The sequence below is a fragment of the Rattus rattus genome, chromosome 2, assembly GCF_011064425.1.
Source record: "Rattus rattus isolate New Zealand chromosome 2, Rrattus_CSIRO_v1, whole genome shotgun sequence".
NCBI lineage: Eukaryota > Metazoa > Chordata > Mammalia > Rodentia > Muridae > Rattus > Rattus rattus.
The window spans coordinates 49,752,686-49,766,918 of record NC_046155.1 but is presented as its reverse complement, the minus strand read 5'-3'; the positions used below and the strand labels follow the sequence as shown (position 1 = coordinate 49,766,918).

Sequence of the window (14,233 nt, the reverse complement as noted above, 5' to 3'; positions counted from 1 at the left end):
TGGCAGTAATTTCTTAGAGTAGCAGAGGTTCCTATACCAGAAAATAAATCCACAGAATATGTTCATGTCTCAGTCTGCTAATAAGGTATGCAGGAATAGCTACATGGATGGCGGAGCCACGTTTGCTGGAGGTTCAAATCTGTCAAACACATGCCAATATGTGTTTTGAATCCACATATTTGAAAGCAATTTGCTGTTGTTACTATTGTTACGGCTGCTGCAGCTGCTACTATTGCTGCTATTTGATACAGGGTCTTGCTATGTAGCCCAGGCTATCCTCCAATTCATGATCTTTTGACCGGTTACAGGCATATGTGTCTGACTTCTCTGAAGTTCTGTACTGAAAATAATATCTGGGCTGGTTATAAACTCTGAACTCCACTGGATGCTTAGGACTGTATTTTCCTAATCCCTAGATATATGATTCTAGGAGACAGACAAAGCTTCCCTTATTTCATATTTTACATCCTTTAACCAAATGACGTATATACATTCCAAGATGGCACTGACTTTTCTGAGACTCGAGATGATAAAATAAAAAGGTTTTTTTTTTTTCTTACATTAATCTCTTCCCCCACAGCTCTCTGTATATCTCTCCATCTGTCCATCTCTTACCAGGCCTAGGTTAGAAGTTCCAATCTATTTTTTTAAATCAAAGCCTTTTTTAAGTATTTATTTATTAATTAATTTATTTATTTATAAACTCCAGATTTTATCCCCCTCCCAGCCTACCCCCCTGACTGTTCCCATACCTCCTCTCACGCCCCGCCCCATCTTCACAAAGATGTCCCCATCCCACCCAACCCAACCAGACCTCTAAACTTCCTGGGGCCTCCAGTCTCTTGAGGGTTAGGTGCATCTTCTCTGACTGAACCCAGACCCAGGAGTCCTCTGCTGTATATGTGTTAGAGGCCTCATATCAGCTGGTGTATGCTGCCTGGTTGGTGATCCAGTGTCTGAGAGATCTCAGGGATCTAGGTTAACTGAAATTCTGGTCCTTCTTCAGGGTTGTCTTCCTCCTTAGCTTCCTTCAGCTTTTCCCTCATTCAACCAGAGGGGTCAGCGGCTTCTGTTCCTTGGTTGAGATATGTGCACTCAACCAATGAACAGATGCAGAGGTTCCAATCTTTAAGAAGAAGATGTTTGTTTTCTAGAGCCCTTGGCCTTCTTATCTGTAATATAAAGAATTTGAATCTGTTCATCTCTAACTTGCGTTCTATTTTCCAGAGACCCTTCCCTGGGCATAGTGCCTCGATCCACAATCTTATTATTGTGTGAAAATTATTAGATTGACGTTTGTGTTTTCCACTATTAGGCAAGCACTTGACCCATTATTAACATTGTTCTTTTACAGCTGATATATGAAGCCAGGAAAAGAGTAGAAAGTCTAGACTCTGCCCTGAGCATTTTGTTTATTCATAAGGCACATGGACTGCTTTCAGAACTGATGTTAACCTCTATGGTTTTCATCATTTCTCCCCCACTTGTATCATATATGGGATTTGAAGGCACACAGCATTCATTCCCATCTAAATTGTTGACAGATAATGTACAGGACACTGACAAGGACATGGCCTCGCTGCCCTAACTGACAGCAGTCGCACATTTAATAGATAAACACCAGCCATGATTTGGTTCTATGACAAGATCTTCTGAGATACTTCAATCTCATAGTTTCTACATTTTACCTCCAATTCAACCTTCTAAAAATGTTCTTACCACCTGGAATACCTGTGTATATATAGTATATATTTGTATATTTATATACACATATATATTTATGTATGATAAATATTTATACACACATATTATATTTATATATACTTTTTTCATCATTTTCACCTTTGAAATCTCAAGAGGTACTGGGATTTTCTCCCATTTCTCTGTCTAAACCCTAATACTTAGAACTTCCCCAAACACATAGTAGGTCTTCATTAAATCAGTCCAATTCAGAGTTAGTCATGTGTTCATTGTTCAAAGTTGGATGGATCCCTGGTAATACTCAGCACACAGTAGTAGATTCCACAGTAACCCACCTTCCTCAGCAGCCCAGAAGTAGACAGAGAGATTCAAGAGTATGTCACAAGAAGACACTGAAATATTTTACTACTCTTAAGTCACACGTACATCAGTTGTAATTTGTGTGCATTTTCTGCAGTCAGTATTTATAAGTACCTAGCACGTATCTGACTTATAACTGAAAAACTACCATGTATTGGTTCATGCTCATTTTTTCTCCTTGTCTTGATGTGTTCAAACAGAACATTATGTGGAGGTGGCTGTTTCCAAACATCAGAGTTAGCGTCTCTCGTGGGAGGTGATTTCTACAGGTTAGGTTATTTCCAGCAGAAAAATGCCCAGGAGTCAGGGCCTTGAAGTTTCTCCCTGTGCTGCTCTCTTATCTGAAGTTCTTGATCCTTACACAGAAACTAGAGAAAGGAGAGGGCAAAGGTCATCTTCTTCTTGTTCCTTGGTTAACAAGGCCTTTCTTGCCCTTGCTGGACCGTTAACTTCCCTTCTCACTCTGAGCATAACATAAGCACCGACACTGTCCTTCCGATGGGTCACCTAATGGTTTTCCACCACAGTTTGTTCACAGATTTAGCCTTCCATCCTAGCCCTGGTGGTAAGATGGCCAGCATTTATGTCTGAGATGGGACAAAGGTCTGGTCTCTCTTCTTCTCCAAGCAACCCTTCACTCTCCCTACATTTGTTATTAACCCATTAAACTTAGTCAACACACAGATTTCACTTTCTATACTGAAAAAGGTTTCATTTTTATTCATACTAATGTTGATTAATAATAATTAAAAGATTATTGCCTAGATATATATCCCTTATCAATACTGGATGACCACTTATAAAGGTGAGGCTCTATTTGTCACCCCAACCTCAGAACTTTCACAGAGATATTGGCCATTATTTTCCTACCTCTTCCCAGTGAGTTTTTTTCTCTATCAATGGACACTTTTACATTGGGTGTATTAATAGACAATAGCTCAGTAAATTGGAGATTTTCATGTAATAGACTGTAATAAAATACTTAGAGATTTACCTCATTAGTTTCATGAGCTGATAAGGAACTGTCGCCTAGATTTATTATTAGGAAAAATTATTAAGTGGCTAAAAGTATGATAGCACGAAAGTTTAAAAATGATAAAAGAGAATTTTAATAAAACCTCACAAGCTCCTCTTTAACTATACCCCATGATTATTTTAAATTTATATCTCCGATGATGCCTCCTGTTAGGGAATCAAATGGTTTTTTTCTTCTAAAATTGATTTTCTGAATCTCCTTGCCATATGACTTTTATTTGGAAACCAGGTGCACTGACCTGCTCATGCTCTATGGTCTGTAGATTCTCCTCTTCCTCTTTGTCCCACACACATTTAGAAAACAGAGACAAGGAAGAGTTGGAGAGTGGGGGATAAGAGTTGACTGCAAAAGTAAATAATGATATAAGAAGCAAATTCACTTGGTAACAAATAAGCAATATGGAAGACAGTGAGGATAAATACGTTCCAGAGATATGTTTGTCCAAGTCTGCACGCACCTACTCAAGTGGGTTCCCTAGGGTACACACTAAACTTTTACCCACTAGTTGACCCAGAAATAGGTACATTACCCTGGGAGGGTGTGTTTGTCAAGCAAGTAGAGAAAGTAAATATTTAGTGACAATAAATAATAAATACATTTCTAATGTTAAGACAAAAGGCAACTCATACTAATGAGATGGGGGTGCTTATTTCTGCAGCTAAGACTTCAGTCTTCAGTGCGTATGTAATACTGCAGGACATAGAGCACCATTAGTGTTTCCCAGAATTGATCCATATTTTGATTTCATAATCACCCATGCTGAAAACTAGATGCCACATAGATTTGTAACACAAAACAACACAAGTATATTTATGGTCATTTGAAAAATGGTTATGCATTTCGTCTTAATACCAAGCCAAAATTCATTTAATGTTTTTGTTGTTCTTGCTCTTGGTCTGTTTGAATTTTGTATCAGCAACTCAAACAGAAGGGTTTTTTTAAAATCAATAATTTGAATATAATTCAATCCAAAAATACACTAATGTAATACTTACATGTTGAGGACTGGTGAGACACTGTTGAAAGACTTTGTTTTCTGTAATCGGACTATCATGTTTCTGGCAGAGCCGAAAGCATTCAGTTAAGACAATGAGATTATAACAGAGTGTAATCTGGAACTAAGTGGAGGTGCTGTGTGGACCATTCATTGGCACTGTGTGGAATAATGGCGTACACAGTACAAAGAGTACATTTTATGCCACCGGAAAGCCAACAGTGAGGTTGGGGGGTGGCTTATTTGTTAGTGCTTTATAGAACTGAGATCCACCTCACATTTGGTTTTGAATCAATGTTTGCTTATTGTATGTTCAGGAACCTTTCCCTGTTGCCATTTTATGCCTTCCACCTTCAGTTATGAAATATCACACAAGGCCAAGAACCATGACAAGGGCCAGGCACTTGAACCATGATATCACTTCTTTCTATTGTTATGATTGCAATAAAAATTTTACTTCTGCCAAGCAGATGCTTGTGTACCAAACATCTCACCCTTCTCGTTATCATTCTGACCCATATGAATTCCTTCATTTGGCATTAAAACCTCATTTGTCACTGTTTTCCTACACATAGGCCTCTCTTTTTCTCTTTCTCACACAGACATATATCACATATGTACACACACATGTGCACACATGCACATATACCACATGTACACTCACACAGACATATACAGATGTGCATATACCACATACACATTTACATACACACACACACATACACACACACACACACACACACACAATTTATGAAAATAACCTCTGTAAATGGCTTCTGGCTTGAGGAATGAGGATGGCATGATGAAGACTTTCAACAACACAGGCTTATGGTAGGAGCCCATACTGATTTTTCAGTAGGTCATTATCCACAGAAAAATAATACTCATTTTTATATGTGTTGTCTACTTACTGGCCTCTTTATTTGTTCAAAGGAGGTAGTTTTGTTGCTGGGAAACAGTGTGGTGGGGTAAGGTCTAGACTAAATGAAACAAGAAGAAACCGTGTCTCTTAGGCTAAAAGAGAGAGGTTAAAATGGCATTCAGGCCACCTCTCTTTCACACTGTTTTTTTCTGGTTGTACAGCCAATGAGATCTTGAGGTAAGCTGCCTTGTTCAAGAGTAAAAGTTGTGGCCATAGCCCGAGATTTCCCAATGATGGCTGCTTTAGAAACTGTCATGTCAGGGGAAGAGCCAACCTTTGCCGCATACAAGGAAATGAGGGATTCCAGCCCCTACTATCTGCCAGGCATGCTGTTCCTCTGCAGACGGGATTGCTTGCTTCCAAGGCAGCATTTATGGAGAATGCTTATGGGTACACGAGTCCTCTATCAAAATAAGGAAAAGGAAAAAAAAGGTCTCCTTCCCGCATGGCCTCTGTCCCTCTGTAGATCTCCATTCCCTGGATGGTGTTTCTGCACTTCTAAATCTGAATAAGTAGGTGCTATCCACTCACAGTATTTATTTTTTAATACCGGCTGTGCGGTTACCTGCGTCAGGCCATTTTGTGGCTCTGCACCATTTATTGAGCACTATATTAAAGTGGTATCACCCCGGCCAAAATGCCAGGAGAATGATAAACTAGTGACATTTCTGAGTTTCTCAGTAGAAAATGTCTACAAAGACCGCATCGGGCTGACTGTATTTCACAGGGCTGACACCGCCCTGCTCAGCGTCCATAGTGCACCGCATCAGGCTGGATTTGGTTTTATCCACATGCTCGTCTCTCCTGATCCTTAGGGCTTTACCCTGAAATAGGTGTCAGTGAGAACACCAACTTGAGATACCAGATGCATTGAGGTGCTGGGCTGCAGCAGGCTGTTTCCTGCTTTTATCAGTCAAGCACATAGAGCATGGCCAGTAAATTTACACTTCCGTTTTCTTCAAGGTCCACACATGGGCAGATGGCATAGTTCTATTTGATTATGTATTATATTTACTCCGTTTTCTCCCTCAGTGCTGAGGATTGAACTCAGAGCAAAATGCAGGCTAGGCAAGTGTTGTACCATTAAGTCACAGCTTGAGCTTGAGTCCTTAATGTCATTTCATGTCACCTTATGACACAGAGTCAAGTACAAAGCCTTCCATAGCATAATGTTGCTTGATTTTTATTGTTCTTCTTTGAAAACCCCAACTCTCTTGATGCACTAATATGACCATGTGGAGAACTCTTCTTTTGATCTTAGGCTAGGCTTGCCATTTAGATATAAGTGGAATGTGCTTCCTCCACCCCACCTTTGTTGATCAATCACTTGGTCGAATAATCCAGATTGATCTAGCTGCTTTCATAGTCAACCTGGACCTGGCTACTCCCCAAGACTCTATCTAAAGAGAAAGAATAATTTTTTCCTGGTGTCCCAATGCACCCCAAATGTTGAAACCCTTTTCCCATTCATCTGTAATTCTGAACTCTTGATGAGAAGAATGTGGTGGCTTTTGATTTTATTCATCAGGAGCTTGGAATGCTAAGTGAATTTTGGTTTTCTATGCAGATGCTGTCCAGCTGGTGCACTATTACATGTTCACTTTTTGTGACTCTTGATCTGTGGAAACAAATACATTTCTATTAGTGGACACCCATGCTCTCCCCAAAAGTTTATAACGCCACCATTGCTTTTAGCCTCATGGGTGATTATTAACTTCCCTACTGTTCTCTTCAAATGAAATGAAATGATAGAACAGAACAAACCCAGCAATGCCTCTGAGCCCTTACCTTAGAACTGAAGGATACTTTGGGTGGGGTCCTTGGAGTTAATCCAGAGACCTCACATCTGCCGGACTTGTGCTGTCTTTCAGCTATGAGCTAACCTTCCATATCACTCACAACATTGACCAGGCTAGCCTGGAACTTCTGATCCTTCTGGCCTTAGACTCTCAAGTATCTGTGATGATAGGCCTGATGTATCAGTCCACATCAAATCACGTCAGGATTTGTGTGTGTGTGTGTGTGTGTGTGTGTGTGTGTGCACCCCCAGAAATATTGTTCTTTACATTAAAAATTATCTAAAATATAAACATGGTTCTAGAAGTCTTGAAGGGATAACTGACTCACCTAAGTGAGCACTGACCTAGGAAAAATAACTTTAAATTCAGTCATCTATAACTGAGTTCCAGCAATAAGAGTTATGAAGGCAAAAAAAAAAGGAAGGGGTTGGAGGCTTCTAGGTAGATATATCACTGAATATGGGCTTGAAGAAGTTAGTGCAAAGAGGAAGACAGTTTCATAACTGAGCTTCGATGGGGTAAATTAAACCTTTAATTAAATAATTTTGGACCATTGTTTTTCATGCTTTACAGAAGCATTTTTTCAGAGTTCCCAAAATGGAGCAACATCATATATTTGTAGAGAAAATATTAACTACTATACCAGTATTTTCCATGTCCTTCCTGTTCATACATTAGTACAATCACGTAGAAGAGGTTGTTTCCTCTCTCTCTCTCTCTCTCTCTCTCTCTCTCTCTCTCTCTCTCTCTCTCTCTCTCTGTGTGTGTGTGTGTGTGTGTGTGTGTGTGTGTGTGTGTGGTATATATAAGTGAGTGTGTAGTACTCATAGTCACCAGTATGCATGTGGATGCCTGAACAGGGTATCCTGTTTCTTCCTCTACCACTCTCAGTCATATTGCCTTGAAGAAGGGCCTGGAAGGTTGGATGTTTAGCCTAGACTGCCCTTGCCATGGGGCTCTCTGAGTCTACTTTTCTCCACCCCCAACGCTGTGAATGTTATATACATGTGAAGCTATGCTTGGCTTTTTACAAGTGCAGTGGGAATTCAAACTCAGATACTCCTACAGGTAAAGAAAAATCTCTTACCCATAGAGCCACTCCCCAATCCCTCCTTCATTTTTAATGCTGCTCATGGCTTGAGAGCCTGTCAGAGGAGATCGCCTGTAGATTCGAGCACCATCTCTGTGTTGGGAGATGGAGAACAATGCTTATGGCCTGGCAGTCCCATGATATTTAACCAGAGTGACAGTGGAGAGGTCACCTTCTGCATGTATTCAAGCTATTTCCAGTGATGCCAAGCATGCAAATTAATTTTACAGGTTTCTTTGAGTGAAATGATAAATGCCTTATTAGGAAACGTCTGCTTCCTTGAAGAAGAAAGCAGGATTTAATGTTTAGAACATGGACTTTGAGTTTCAGGCCATGTATCAATCAGAGAAATCTTACTGACTGTGATGATAATAGGTCCTCAAGGAGACGGCTTTTGTGAAAATGAAGAGCAGCTAAGCTACTGAGGCTTCAGACTCTGAGGTGGAGAAATTGTTTCAAATGAAAAGAGTTCTTTGAATGCCTCTAAGACTCTGATTAATTTACTTCTTTTACTGAATCTGTTGACCTTTGTACTTTTTCATTCTCCCACTTCCTTCCTCTTTTAATCCTTTTTTTTCTTTTCATCCTTGTTTCCCTCTTTTATATTCCACATTTACAATTTTACTATGATACGACAAGACCTATGAGTATAAATGGTCAAAAATTCTTCCAGTAAGTATATTTGTCATATACATATGTTTATGTGTGTTCCCCCACACACACATATTGTGTATGTGTGTGTATGTGTGTGTGTGTTTTTGTGTACCTGTGTTTTATCTATGCAAATGCTTGTTGGTGGAATATGCTACTCTCACATCTATGAAACCCATGACGTAATTTTATGGCAAAATCTATGTCATATTTTAAAAGGTTTACACAAAAGTAAAATTTGTTAATAGAAAATGCTATCCTTGTAAGTAGGGTATATTTAGCAGACATGGCTTTTCTATTGTATTTTAAGAAAGACTCTGTGAGACCACAATGGGGCTGGAGCGGAGTACTGCAAACTACCCGCAGAACCGTTCGGAGGCTCACAGAGGAGTGTGTAATGCGTGTGGCACTTTAGGAGTGGCAAAGTGTTTTAGTGCGTCTCACACCTGGCAGTGGGAATGAGATGAAGCCCGCATGGACAGTTTGAGGCTCCGCATTAAGTCCTGAAGCGATGTGCGCTTTTGAACTCTCCGTCTCCAAGGATGCTGGAGGCAGACTGCTGGACCAGTTTTGAAGAACCTGACTCTTTCCTTCACAGAAATGGAATTATTCCACAAATTCTGCTTAAAATGAAACACAAATGTACTTCTGTTTAAGTGATCCTGCTCTGTGAAAATTCTGGGTGTATAGTGAGATTGTCTCTTATTTAAGTAACAGAATGATCATTTTCTATTTGGTGCACTCTCTAAGGGGTCTAAAATAGGCTTTAGTTTGACATCAATATATGGATTTAGGACAGTAGAATTTGAGAGACATTTACATTTTTGTCTTTTAGTTATATCGCGCAGCTGCTGAGAATGGCCACGGCTACAGGTGCTTTTGTTTTGTGTTTTGTTTTTAAAAGCCGGTTGTATCACATTGATGGAAACAAAACTTCATAGGATTCTGTAAATTTGAAGGGTCAAACTCTAACTAGATTAGTATGCTCTGAGTCCCTGTGCAAGTCAACTATCTAAAGCAGTCTGCCGGATATCTGCCTGATGAGTCTGTCAACTCCAATATGCATCTGGTGATGTGGTGGTAAAAATGAATGCATGTATTCTTCTGTAGAACATGTTTCCAATCTGAGATACAGAAAACACAGTGTCCTTACTAGAGTTCAGCCTGGCCATAGCCAAATAAAGGATTCATTCTTGTTATTATTTCAAGGGGAAATTTTGCTGTCAAGCATTAGACATAAACAGAGTGGATATGTTCCCAGGATTATGGTCTCAGAAACCTGCAGGCATTAAGAGCCTGTGGGATTCACTGAGGTATGTGTGAAGTTATTAATGTGAAATGTTCCTTTTTATGTTTTGCCATCTTTTAGGTCTGTGCTGGGGTCGAACAAAGAACCAGACCTTGTGCATCTCGAGGCCAGGACCGTAGATGGTCGTAAGTAAATGAACTGCGTCCCCATGTTCCTAGTGGTATTAGTTCTGTCAGTAAGTTATGAACCGAGTCTGCAGCTACAGGAGTGACCATCCAGGTCATTTGGGGATGTGGATGACTCCTGTGCCCAGGAACCCAGAGTTTGCTTAATAGTTGTCATAAATACATGATTTCACACAGATTTATAAATCTACCTCTGTATATATACAGATTAATTTCTGTTTGGATAGATGCAATACAGGAATCACTCCTAACCCCATGAATATGCCCTGATAGAAAATTCTAATACTCTGCATTCACCTGGAGCAGAGTGACAGGCTTGGAGACACAGAGGACAACCTCAGAGTTCCTCATTGCTACCTGCCTTTTGTAATTGATTTTCAAAAAGATGTATTTTACTTTATGCATATGAGTGTTTTGTCTGCATGAGTGTATGTGTGTCACGTGTGTCCCTGGTGCCTGGGGAGATCAGAAGAAACCATTGGATACCCTTGAGTTAAGAACTGTTGTGAGCTATTGTACTGGCTAATTTTATATCAACTTGATGCAAGCTAGAGTCATCAGCGAGAACGGAGTCTCAATTGAGAAAATGTCTTTATAATATCAGTCTGTGGCAGGCCTGTAGGGTATTTTATGAATTAGTGATTCATGGAGGACCTGGCCCATTTGCAATGTAGCTATGGATGGGCTGGTGGTCCTCGGTTCTGTTAGAAACCAGGCTGAGCAGGGCATGGGGAAGAAGGCAGTAAGCAACACTCCAACCTGACCTCTACATCAGATCCTGCCTCCATATTCCTGCCCTGTGTGAGTTCCTTCCTTACTGGCTTTGCTTATATACTGTTATAAGGAACCGTGAGGGAAATAAACCCTTTCCTCTTCATCTTTCTTCTGGTCATGTCATTTTATCACAATACTAAATACTAGTAAGACAAAAAAAAATCTAAACTATGGATTTTTGGAACCAAAATAGGATCCTTTGCTAGATGCCATTGAAACAGCTCTACAACTCCCCACCCTCCACACACACATGCACACACGAGTATGTGCACACTCACTTTTTATGAGACAAAGGTCTCTTACTGTCCTGGAAATGCTCAAGTAGGCTCAGCCAGCTGACAAGCCAAGCCCTGAGATCTACCTGTCACCATCTCCCCAGTACCAGGAGTACAAGTCTGAAACCACCTATGCCCAACTTCTGTTAAAACATAGGTTCTGTGGTTGGTAGTTCAGTCTCTGTGAGCATCTTTGGGCCCATGTTAGTTGACTCTGAAGGTCTTCTTTTGGTGTCCTTGACCCCTCTGGCTCATTGAATTCTATCTCCTACTCTTCCCCCAAGTCTCCGTGAGGTCTTCCTGATGTTTGGCTGTGGATCTATCTGTCTCCATCCACTGCTTGATGAAGCCTCCAAGACGGCAGCTGTGCTAGGTTCCTGTCTGCAAGCACAGCCGAGTATCATTAATTGTGTCAGGAGTTGGCTCTCTCCCAGGGGATGAGTCTCACCTTGGACTAGTCATTGGTTGGCTGTTCTCTCAGTCTCTGCTCCATCTTTATCCCTGCTCATCTTGTAGGCAGGACATATTAGGGTTGAGTTTTGTGAGTAGGTTGATGTCCTCCTCCCTCTAATGTAATTCCCTTCTGACTGCAGAAGGTGACCACTTTGGACTCTATATCCCCCACTGGTAGGAATCTCAGCTATGGCCACCCTCATAGATTCTCCAGAGTAGTCCCTATCCCAGGTCTCTAGGTAATCACAGAGATGCCCGCCCCCCATTTTCTAGTCTCACTCTCAGGCTGCTTTTTCTCCCCTCCTCACACCTGATTCCCATAATCCTCCTCACCCCTCCTCCTACCCATTTCCACCTAGTCACTGTACATATGTGGAACAGATGTGTAGCTTGATCTTCATGTGGGTCTTCTAACAACTGTAACAGAGGCTGTCTCTAACGCTGTTGTCTGCCATTGTATTCCCTCCCCCTAACTGGACTGCCAGGTTGGGTCTCAGTAAGAGAGTCCTGCAGACACTGGATGTCTGAGAACTGGGTGGTACCCAAGGGGAGTTTGCTCTTCTCTGAGAAGAGGGGGTAATGGGGAGAGGTACTTGTACAGGTAGGACTGGAAAGAGAGGAGGGAGGGGCTTCTGACTGGGATGTAAAGTAAATAAACAAACAAATGGTTAAAAACGGCAGGACAATATCAACCAATCTGACCTCCCAGAGCTTCAAGGGACTAAACCACAACCAAAGAATGTACATGGAGGGATCCATGGCTCCAGCTGCATATGTAGCAGAGGATGGCATTGTCTGGCATCAAAGGCAGGAGAGGCCCTTGGTCCTGTGATGGCTTGATGCTTCAGCATAAGGGAATGCTAGGGTAGTAGGGCAGGAGTGGGTGGTTGGGTGGGGGAGTACCCACATGGAGGCAGGGGACGGATGTGGGATGGAGGTTTTCGGAGAGGAAACTGGGAAGGGGGATAACATTTGAAATGTAAATAAACAAAATAACCAATAAAAAATTTAAAAAACGAGAAAAAATAAACACAAATGAGCTGAGTTGGACTTGACTGGATACTACGTGGAAAATAATTAATGTTCAAGGTATTTGGGAGGGGGAGGATGTGGGTTCTAAGGATTGAACTCATGTCCCTGTGCTTGCAAGGCAGGCACTTTGCCATCTAAGCTACTTTCCTAGCACCAAGCTCCCATTTTCTGAAGCATCCTGTTGTTGCTAGCTCTGCTTTGGTTTGGTTTCTTTGGTTTTGCTTTGTGGTTATTGTGTCCTCGTTTTCTTAGACACCATCCAGGCAACACCTCATTGCTGTGTTTAGACATTCTCACAAAAGACTTTGAGAGAAAGGTAAAAATGAATTAGGCCCCTGTGAGCCTCACCATAGGCAGCAGGAGGGGCAATGAGATCGTCAGCCTAGGATAAGTCATGTAAGAGCCCAGTCATGAGCCATGCCAGGGTGAAGAGCTTTAGTCAGTGAGAATTGTGTGGTTAGGTACACGATATCCAGGAAAGTAAGGTGCAAATCTAGAACCAAACCCATTTATAGACATAGGTCAAAAAGACCACTTATTATGTCACCTTGAAAATACCATTTCAAACTTTTACATCTCATTTTTATCTGAGAATTAAGAAAGTTCATAGTAATGGTTCAAAGTTAGCACTGATGGACAAACCATCTTGTGACAAGAGAAGTATTTTGTGTAATTCACACAATTATTCCTCTTTACAGATATTTTAGACTGTTAATTTCATGTTACATAGGGGGGAACTAAAACATACATATCGTATGTGCAGGGTATTTAGAGGATGCAGAAGAGGTTAGTGTCTATTCACAGAGCCCATTCAGCTGAGAGCAGGAAAGCTGGTACATATGAAGTGCTGTGCTTGGTGACTTCTCTGTCCACCATTTAAGAAACAGCAATGCAAGTTTCCTTCACCTGCTGTGGTCCTGGGGATCCTCTGCTGAGATATTACTTATTATGCATAAATGAGCAAAAAAAAAAAAACAAGTGGTAGTGGCAGACAGAATGAGAAAGGAAAAGCCATGTAGGAGGAGAAGACTAATGGAGTAAAAATAGGGAAAATGACAACATATGTCCCAGATAGAAATAGTGCACCCTATTACTACAAAGCAAAGACAAAGAGGAGTCCTATGCCCAGCACTAACCCAGAGGGTGAACATGTTCTGCTTCTAACATGTTTCTCAGAATCGGAAAGAGCTGGCTCACTTCTCATAAGACCCAGTTCCCTCTCCTTGCTGCTTATAAATTCACAGGTAGAAGATAACTGCACTTGTAACCTCAAGTCAGAAAAGTAAGTCACCCATGGAACCCAAGTCCCAGAAGCCACATATCTTGCTGGGCTTTCATTTGACATCTTCACTGGATGTTTCCCTTTCTAAGTATTTTACTTCCTCTTTGGAGAATGCATATCTTCTTGGACATTGTGATTGGGAGCACAGAACTGAGACCAAGACTGACGGCCATCCCTTACTCCCTGCATATCCAAGCAGGGCTGGCATGTATGACATTCCCATCAGTGCACTTGGCTGGCACAGAAGACGTCAGCAGTATGAGCTTCTTCCTCCCTCTGCTTGTCATTATCTCGGTGAGCCCTCTTTTTCCCTGCAGCAGGTGATATTATCTTGAACTAAAGGTTCAGATTTACTACAGAGCACAGAGAGAAATCTTCTGAGCAAAAGCAAGCACTCAACTGCTCTGAAGATCTCATTGACTTCCATGTA

At 41.2% G+C, this 14,233-nt stretch overlaps 1 protein-coding gene across 4 annotated transcripts in view; it reads left to right on the top strand.

Annotated features, from left to right (window-relative positions):
• Sorcs1 (sortilin related VPS10 domain containing receptor 1) overlaps positions 1 to 14,233 on the top strand; it is a 507,144-nt gene that overhangs the window by 352,539 nt on the left and 140,372 nt on the right. For all 4 annotated transcript variants that reach the window (XM_032892179.1, XM_032892181.1, XM_032892180.1 and 1 more), the window contains exon 6: positions 9,923 to 9,987. In XM_032892179.1, the coding sequence (XP_032748070.1) occupies positions 9,923 to 9,987 (65 nt within the window). The remainder of the gene's footprint in view (positions 1 to 9,922; positions 9,988 to 14,233) is intronic.